At 32.0% G+C, this 10,105-nt stretch overlaps 1 protein-coding gene across 3 annotated transcripts; it reads left to right on the plus strand.

The window, feature by feature from the left end:
* Nucleotides 1-1,561: 1,561 nt before the first annotated feature.
* Nucleotides 1,562-9,393, plus strand: LOC101509182 (serine/threonine-protein kinase ATG1c-like). Of its 3 annotated transcripts, XM_027331038.2 has the most exons (14): nt 1,562-2,028; nt 3,215-3,332; nt 3,407-3,465; nt 3,631-3,695; nt 4,093-4,186; nt 4,273-4,353; nt 4,552-4,660; nt 5,101-5,179; nt 5,254-5,630; nt 5,728-5,844; nt 5,947-6,083; nt 6,652-6,943; nt 7,343-7,413; nt 8,950-9,393. In XM_027331038.2, the coding sequence occupies exons 1-14, from the start codon at nt 1,783-1,785 to the stop codon at nt 9,202-9,204; spliced, it is 2,100 nt and encodes a 699-aa protein (XP_027186839.1). In that variant the 5' UTR covers nt 1,562-1,782; the 3' UTR covers nt 9,205-9,393. The 3 variants fall into 3 exon arrangements, with proteins under 3 accessions (XP_027186839.1, XP_004516130.1, XP_073226368.1); XM_004516073.4 differs by having other exon boundaries at nt 1,563-2,028; nt 5,728-6,083; XM_073370267.1 differs by lacking the exons at nt 1,562-2,028; nt 3,631-3,695 and having other exon boundaries at nt 3,273-3,332; nt 5,728-6,083.
* Nucleotides 9,394-10,105: the final 712 nt, after the last annotated feature.

A 10,105-nucleotide genomic window follows, 5' to 3' on the forward strand; every position in this document is an offset into this window, starting at 1 on the left:
ACACCATAAATAATAATTAATTTAAATATTTTTAATACACCATAAATAATAATTAATTTAAATAATTTTAATGCACCATAAATAATAATTAATCTAAATATTTTTAATACACCACAAATAATGATTAATTTAAATAATTTTAAAGCATCATAAATAATAATTAATTTAACTTATTTGACCAAATCATAGTCTTCCAAACACATGATGCTGGTATCGTGTAAGGATAGACATATCATATGATCCTCCAAGATACCGTGTCAGCTCACCTCGTGTTGTATAGGCCTCTCCTGTTGTACATATCCCTCCTCCTCATGAACAGGTCCCTCCTCCTCATGTACCATAGTCTGCTCGTCCTCATGTACCACAGTCTGCTCCTCCTCATGTACACAATATCAGCCTCAACGGTAGATATATGACCATGATCTCCTAGTCATCATCTTCCATTATATATCGTCATCTCCTCCGGGATGCTGTCGGTCGAATCCTTTTCGAGAGATCCACAAATGATGAAGTTTCAGCATCACTAGTTCTTCGTACTATCTTGTCGTCTCTTCCTCTAACATCCACACCAACTGAAAAAAAAATTAATTAAAATAAAATGAATTAAATATTCATTATTAGAGATTCTTAAATGATAAAAAATGATATTTATTTTAAAAAGATATATCTTAAACATGACTTTTCAGAATAGCTTCTCAAAATAGATTTTTATTTTAATTATTTTTTAAAATTTCATTATTCAAAAAAATTACAATAAATAAATAAAATAATTAAAATAATATTTTAAGATAATCTATTTAAATTAATTTTTTATTTTAAATTTTAAATTTTTTTTAAAAAAAAAGTTTTAGATAAAAGAAATAATACTATAAAAATCACTCTTAGAAAACAGGTCCCTACTTAAAATAGTAAGAAGTTATTTTAAATTTATTTGTTATTGATTATCAAAAGTAATTTTGAGATTTAACTACTTAAATATTTATTATTAAATGTTTTAACATTATAAAAATAATTTATTATTTTAAGAAAATATCTCTTAAAAATAATTTTTATAGAGAATTTTTCATCGTAATTTTTTATTTTAATTACTTTTTTAAATTTTTATATAAAAAAACTGTATCAAATAAATCAAATAGATAAAATAATATTTTATAATATATTATTTAATTTTTTATAAAGTTATAGTAAAAAGAATACAATAAAAATCATTTAAAAAAAATATGTAACAAACTATCCCTCAAACAATGATGTCACCAACAATAATAGCACGTTTCCAGTAAAAAAAAGAAATAACAAGTTTAATTATAAAAAAATAATAATAACTTCATAATAAAAACAATAATAATATGTTCGTAAAAAGAAAATCAACAACGAAAATTGTATTTTATCTAAAAAAAATAATAATAACAATATATCGCGAAAAAGAATGAAAAAAAAGATGATTCAGTAACTTGAAAAACTAAAACTTCCTAACGTGTCTCTATTCAAACTTAAAATCCTGTCGTTGAAAATGCATTTAATAAACATTTTATTAATTTAATTTTAATGTTTATCTTATAATATAAAACCTCAATTAATCGATCAAAAGAAGTTTTATTTATGATCATCATTATCATCATCTTCTTCCTTCATTCATAACAACAAAACAAAATCGATCTTCAAAATCAAATTCAAAACCAAAACCCGGAAGAACCGTTCCAATTGTTAAAACTCTCACAGTAGAAGATCCGTTTTCCGAATTCGGAGCTGAATCCGGTTTCTAGGGTTTTTCCAATTGCGGCGATGGCTCAGGCGACGGGACGGAGTAGCAGGGTGGTCGGAGACTACATAGTTGGGAATCAAATTGGAGCAGGTTCGTTTTCAGTTGTATGGCATGCGAGACACAAAGTTCATGGAACAGAAGTGGCTATAAAGGAAATCGCAACTTTGAGACTTAATAAGAAGCTTCAAGAGAGTCTCATGTCTGAGATTGTCATCTTGAAGCGTATTAATCATCCTAATATCATCTCTTTGCACGATATCATTCAGGTCTTTATTTTTATTTTAGTTCAACTTTACTTTCTTATTTGTTTGTTAGTGTAATCTAATGTTGATATTGATTAATTTATATTTATAGTTTATAATATATAAACCTGTTGTAAGTTTATAACTGAAATTGTGAGTTTAATGGAAAAAATATTAGTCAGTAGTTTTTCTATTTTTATAATTTATGATTTGTTTTAGTTAAACTGTTATTAGTTTTGGGGTATGTGACTAGGGTTTGACATGTAAATAATGTAATATTTTAGTGAATAATTCTGTTTTAGGAGGTTAAAATAGTATGACGAGTTTTAATTAAACTGTTTTGAGTTTTAGGGTATTTTACTATGGTTTGTCTTGTGGAATATGTATTGTTTTTTAGTGAATATAGTTGTTTTAGGAGGTTAAAATATTGAGATAAGTTTTGTAATTTTGAAAATTGATGTATTTGTTTTACGTGGTGAAACAACTTGAAATGGGGGCGTTAAAATTTATAATAAAGTTTGGTTTATTCTAATGGGGTGTTATACTGTAAAGTTAGATTTATGGTGTAGTGGAGAATTTGATACAGATTTTACCTTTTATGGGGGTGTACTAAATAAGGAGTTGTGTATGTTACTACTATATGTAGGAAAATCTTTTGGCTTTGAGGTGGAAGTGCAACACCATTTGTTTGTCATTTTGTAAAAAAATATATCTTTAAAAAGAGTTGTTTGAATTTCTTTATTGACTCTGATGGGATGTTTTGCTGTATAATTGAATTGGGGTGCTTAATGATTGTGAAAATGCTGAGGCTAAAGCTTAGTTTAATTTTGGGAATAAAGAGCTTTGTACTTAAAGTGTATGAGTTATTTTGACTATTTGACAGTGAATTCAAATTAGTTCTAGATATTGAAGTTGGGCAATGGTAGCACACCATCGTTTAATGCTAAGTTGAGTGGCCTGAATTTGGCTCTGGCCTGAAATATGGCTATCTACTATGATTTATGATTTAAGTATTTGGATCGGCTTATTTTTATTCTCAAATACCCAAATAGAATGGGTTTTGACTCAGAATTTTAGCACTAGTGAATAAATTGGTATGGAAGAAATTATTATATGTGGCAAGTGTGAAGCCAATGAAATTTACATTGATTGGTGCATCAAGAAAGTGTGCTTAGAAATATCAATAATTCTATATTTATATTTTATATAGGCTCCTGGGAAGATACATCTTGTGTTAGAGTATTGTAAAGGGGGGGATCTTTCTTTGTATATACAACGCCATGGAAGGGTACCAGAGGCAACTGCAAAGCACTTCATGCGGCAGCTGGGTATGTTTCAGCTGTGTATAGTTGTGTTTTCTTTTTATGCTCTTCTGGTAATAAAGGAGAATTCTGTGTTACAGCTACTGGCCTTCAAGTTCTTCGGGACAATAACCTTATTCATCGAGATCTGAAACCACAGGTATCCTAATACTTCTAAGCATAAACGCCTATCATTTGTATGTCTTTTTAGTTCATAATCCTAGCTGATTCCCCTCTATTTTAAAATTTAATCTTTGTATGAAGGTTGTTTTGTTGTTGTATCTAAATCTAAATATCAGTAATATGCCTATCATGCTTGAAACAGAATCTTCTTCTCTCCAGAAATGATGAGAAGTCAGTGCTGAAGATAGCCGACTTTGGATTTGCAAGGTAGCCTAATTAGTTCTATAGTTCATCTTTCAGACCTCTAAAATGATTAAAGCCTCACAATGCCCAGTCCATTCAAAAGTATTACTTTATATTTGTGGCTAAATATTTTATAAAAGGTTTTTGGTGAAAGCATAGTTTAAATTAGTTTAATTTGTTTATCATTGTAATGTAATTTTGTAATATAAAGAATCTTATTTAGATGTTCCCTCAAATTGCTAAATCTTTGAATTGTGGATCTACTTAAACATTATACCACCTTGCTTATTTTGACTTTTTTGTTTTAATTTTGCTTGTTTGTTTCCTTTTTACTTTAAAAATCAAGGGAATTGTATTTGGAAAAGGCTTTGTTCTCCTTCCTGTAATTTAGTTATTAATGCACATATTTCTTCTTTGGCAGATCTCTGCAACCTATGGGCCTTGCAGAAACCTTGTGTGGTTCACCACTCTACATGGCTCCAGAAATCATGCAACTGCAGAAGTATGATGCTAAGGTGATTTTTACTTTTGAATGTCATCGGAACACCAAAAAGCATTCATTGTTGGTTCCCATCATATTTATCCTGAATTAAATATGCAGGCAGATCTCTGGAGTGTTGGTACAATCTTATATCAGTTTGTTACAGGAAAAACACCTTTTACTGGAAACAATCAAATACAGGTATATAATTGATATTTATTCCGCCCTTTGTAGCCATTGAGTAGTTATTTATTTATTTTTCTTTTGCAAAAACAAAGTAGTCCTTACCAATCAATAATTTCTATAGTTTGATGCTATTATCTGCAACGTAGTCTTCCAATGGGGTATGACTTTTTGGCCTTCCTAGTTAGCTTACTGTTATAATTATGAATTCTGCAGTTACTACAGAATATTATGAAATCAACGGAATTGCAATTTCCATCTGATAGCCAAAGTTTGAGTTCTGAGTGCAAAGATTTGTGTCAGAAATTACTACGCCGTAATCCAGGTATATTTTGATTTTGTTATAGATTGAACTCTGAGACATAAATGAAGTGTGAAGTCTGCAGGCCTGTTTAAGATATTTTATGGTATCCCCGTCAATCAGTTCATCACTGCATTATAGTTATAAAGATTCTTGTAGTAATTCTATGCTCAATTGCTTGGAAAACTAGTTTTAGTTGAGAGGAATGCTAGGTGCATGTTGTATTGCTTGTGTGAAGTTAGATTTGTTCTGGTAAGAACCATCAGTATGGTAACTCATACACAAAAGTGGGCCAACAAATTTTCATTGATGTTAGGTTTTTAGATAACTTGAATGATCCTCCTGATCATGCTAACAAGAATAAAGGGGAATTTTGATACCTTTCCATTTTGCTAATGGAGACCCTACATTTAAGTAAAACCACTTCTGATACATTGTTAGTTTTTTCGTTTTATAATTTTCAGTTGAACGTCTAACTTTTGAAGAATTCTTTAATCACCCATTCCTTAATCCGAAGCAAATGGAACAGGATGAACCATTAAGGTAAAATTGAAGGCTTTTAGAATTTATGGTTATCATTGTTTAGTTTCAAGATATTAATATCTTTTGGTTTGCAGGAATAAAAGCTCTTCAAGGATGATAGGTGGGTTCCGTTCAACAGCGACTGACCCTTTGAGAAGAACCGAGGAGAATTGTCAAGAGGATTGCTTACCTTTCATTCTAGATGAAGATTCTAGTGGACCTGAAGGGAGTACATTGTTTTCAAGGAAGAAGTCCTCAATGAAGTCTACCTTTGGATTTGATCTAAATGCAAAACTAGATAAAGAGTCAACTTCTATTTATAATAATGTAAATTCTGCTTCTAGATATAGTAGTGTAACACAGAGACCTGAAAACACTACTAAAAGATTGGACAACCATAAAATTTCAGGAAGAAATTTCACTAATCCTCTAGAATCTCCAGAACGGATATTTGCAAACCCTTATCCAAAAGGTATCAATACCAAACTGAAGTTTTTCATGGATAGATTTAAGACATGTCTTTCAAATTATCTTTAATGCTGCTTATATTTGTTCTATGAAATTGGCAGTTACAGATTCACTTGAGAATATTGATCAAGAATATGTTCTTGTGTCTGGGCCCCCTATGGATGTTTCATCTTCTTCAGTGAATGCTTCAAAACCCAGCCATTCCATATATAGGTCAGGTAGTTTCCTCCAAGAATCTTCAAATACAATCACTAGATTAAGTGCTCCAATGCAAATCGCTGGTGTATCTACCAATAGCATGTGCCAAATTGCAAGTTCAGGTAGTCAGGACTCTGCTCCTGGGACTTCACATGGATCAATGGATACAGGTGATGAACAACCATCAACTCACTTCATGACAAGGGTAAAATCATTGCAAGAGTATGCATCTGCCATCACAGAATTAGTTAGTGAGAAGGTATATGTTGCTAAAAATTTGATTGGTATTTTCATGTTATTCAATACAATGCCTATTTTTATTTGTAAAAGTTTCCCACTGAAAACCAGGAATGTGCATTTATGATAAAATATGAACTAGTTATTCACCGTGTCTCTACAAGAGCATTTATAATATCTTCAATTATTACATTATCTTTAAACTAATAAGGACATTTTGTGGTCCAGTATAGAGTGATACAGTATATTTCATAAAATGGATGCAAGCATTCTAGATAATAACCTATACAACCGTTTAGTGCTTCCCCCCTCCTCCTCTGCTCAAGAAACTGGCTGTTGTTATTAGTGTTATTGTTGTCATAAACTGTAACTGTAAAGTTGTTGGCTACTTGCCTGTTAAGAACTTTTACTTTGGGGGAATGATTCAAACCTTGTTTCCTGTTTATATTTCCCTTGATGTCTCTCATGCTGCTGCCTTTGGCATTGCATCAAGTAGTTTTTCTTGAATAGATATTTAATTTGTTATTTTTCTCAAATGATTCATGTTACCAATCTTTCTTATTATTCCACCTTTCTTAACAAATTCTAAGATTGAGGCAAGAAAGCAGCTAGAAGCATTTTCTATTGAGCTTGTAATTCTGGCCATTTGGAAGCAAGCGCTGCACATATGCCATACACAGGCTGCCTCAGCCATGGAAGGAAGTCCAAATCAAGAAGCTTCAAGATATCGGAGGAGCACCAGCAAGAAGCAGGGTAGTCCTGATTCAGAAGAATGTCTTGATGAAAACACCCTAGGGCCGAAGGACATCTTATCTAAAATTGAAAGTGATTTTTTGAGGGAATTTGAGCATGCCGAAGACCTTGCTAAGACCATTGAGCCTGGTATAAATTTTATATTTATCATGAGTTGAATTACTAGTTGATTTGTCTTCCATTTTTGAAATTAGCTATCCTTTGCATCAATGCTTGTGTGCTTATCTTCAGTGAGATAATTTTTTTGGTTCTCTGATAATATCTTCTTTTCCATGCTTGCTTTGTAGTCAAGAGTTTATTATTGTTTATGTGTAAACTTTCAAATCCAATGAACTGATGCAGTACTCAGTACATTTGATGGCCAATAAAGAAAATAATTGTCAACTATATTTTGTAATCTATTGCATAATTTAAGGATACAATGTATGTCGAAGATGTAAAGCAGTGTGTTATGAGAGAGAGCTAACTCTTATATTTCATTCCATATTACATGAGATTTAAACAATTATATATTTCTCCTGATTGCAGGAAATACAGAGATGCCAGATGCAATGGAAACAATATTTCAAGCCGCCCTTACTTTCGGGAGACATGGGGGTGTGAGTATTTTCTTCTGCCTCTCATTTTTACCATTATGGATAGAGTTCTAAAATGCATCTTTGAAATGCAATCTTAGGTTCATTTAATTAAACTTAATTGGCAACGTTAGATTTTCTTTTGTATACTAAATTTATGCCAATGATGGGTAGTTGGGTGAGAGAGAGAGAGAGAAAGAGAAAATAGGATTGTATTATTCAAGTATGGTGATGAAAAGAAACAATGAATGGATGTTCCTCTGGAGAAGAGGAACTGCCACAGAGCCGCAGCTTCACTTATAGAGTTACCCCTCTGATGTTTCAAAATTAACATTCCTTCTATCTTCCCACCCTGTTTCTGTGTCCCGACCGACTAGCCACACCCTGTCATCTCCTATGAGTAGGTCTGAACATAATGCCTTGTGTGGGTTGTCACTTGTCAGCATTGCCACCCTCCCCAGTCCCCACTATTAGCCCTGTCCTCGTGGATTAAATTTGTATACTGATTGTGATTGGAAGAAGCTGTTTCCCATGTAGAATCTTCCATTGGATAAAAAAACATAAGATGATAGACCGAAGTAGGAAATGAAAGGTCTTGAGGTCCATAAACAAAGGCATTATAAGCCCAATTATCAGCCTTAGATAAGAATCATGACTTAACACACTAGCTACTGTTCATCAAATATGCTTATATAACAATGTGTTAGTCAATCACTGCTAGAGGTGCAGTGGGATTGATCAATTGGTAGTGGGACTGTGTGGAAGCGGTACTTATCCCCTAGGTACCGGGCTCGAATCCCACGGTGACAATTATTCCTTTTAATCTTGAAGGGATTTATCCATCATAGATTGTCTGATGCCTAACACCCCTAATGACTTCCAGCAGTCAAAAGAGTTGGGTTTGTGAGGTTCCACTCGTGTTGAATCTCCTCATGAAGTCTGTAGAAGTTTCCCAATGGAATGCACCTAGAATGCCTGAAATGAGAAAAATTAGAAACTCAAACTGATCGATGTATTCATCGGTGGTTCCTTCCAGCCTCGATGTGGCCTAATTCTCATGGTTAAGTATTTTGCTGTCCATATTCTTCCGCAATCAACACTTTCTTTAATATCAGCCTTGTATGGGATGGAATGGCTGATGTAAGATGGTTGAACCAATGGACTGGGCTCCCATCCATACTGACCTATGCTAATGCCATTGACCTCCTGAACTCTTGAATTTCAAAATACAGCTCTGCACTTGTGTTCCTTACTAGAGGGTCTCCCCAATTGAATAAATTGTTGGGAATCATTGAAAGATTGTTCAATAGTACGTAGAAGTATAGACTAAGAAAAACAATAGCTCAAACCATTAATTTGAATTTGGTTGTAAATGTTGTCATTAGATAAAATGAATGAGGACATATTATAGTGTTATTTGATTCACAGAGCAAATCTCACCTAGTGTTATTTGCCACATCACTTTTTATACTTGAAGTTTAGGATATATTAGATATTTTGTGGGTGAACAAACATGTGAGTGGGAAAGCTAAGGACATGTTACTGATTTGTTGTTAACAGGTAGAAGAGCTCATGGGTGATATGGAAAGTGCAACTGCGTTGTATTCAAAAGCAGTCCGTTTATTGGTTTTCCTTCTAGTGGAAGGACCATCCCTTATTCTCAACCCTCCATTTTCGCTGAGAAACTCGGACCGTTACAGGCTTCGGAATTACATTGATATTCTTAATAACAGACAAGGTTTTTCAAGGTCTCAGAGAATGACACTTCTGAAAGGTGATGATAGTACAAGGCATTTATATAAGGATAAGTTTTAGAGCTTTAGCACAGTGGTTCTTTATCTCCCATTTTACACGTTAAAATTATTTATTTGTACAGTTATTCTTTGATGGAGGGTGATTGGGGATGCTGATTGAAATTAACCAGCACCACAGAATTGTAAATTTCAACACTTCTGTGACTAGAATGATTATCAAATGTGCATTCGATTATTTATGTTTTTTCAATATGATTATGAAATGTGCATTCAATTATTTATGTTTTTTCAATTGTCGCATGAGCTGTTCTATAGGTAGATCAGTAGATATGTTTGAATTCGCCTAAAGAGATAACAAAATCCAACGTTGTTTAATAACGTAGAATAATACTTTGTTTGGTAACAAAATTGTCCCTAAATATTAATTAGATATATATTTATATTGTAAAAAATTAGATATATATTTATTATATTTTTTAAATGTCATTTACTTTGAAAATTTAGTTAACTATAATCGATACTATTATTGGTAGTGTGGATATATTAATTGGGGAGGATATCCTTTCTAATATGGGACATTTTATAATTGAGAATTATCCTCTTTGTTTCTTCTGGTTTTGAATGATGAGATATTTTTCAAAAAAAACATTACATAATCTTTATATATTATCGTTTTTGTGTGTTTTTTCTTCCAAATTTACTTTGTATTTACATTTAATGTCCAATGTATCCTTTCAAAAAATTGTATTTAATCATCATTTTAAATTTTTGAAACAAATTTGATGCAATCCTTATTTAAATAAAACTTAATCTAATTTTTAAATCTCTTAACAAATCAAGTATAAACTAATTCTAATTCAACTTTGAATTAAAAATATAGTCATTAAAATAAATAATAGAATACTTAATGTAGAATTTCGTTTTAAACTTCAAATTTAATTTTTTTCGTGATAGATATCAAC

This window comes from Cicer arietinum, chromosome 6 (assembly GCF_000331145.2).
Source record: "Cicer arietinum cultivar CDC Frontier isolate Library 1 chromosome 6, Cicar.CDCFrontier_v2.0, whole genome shotgun sequence".
In the NCBI taxonomy this organism is placed as follows: Eukaryota; Viridiplantae; Streptophyta; class Magnoliopsida; order Fabales; family Fabaceae; genus Cicer; species Cicer arietinum.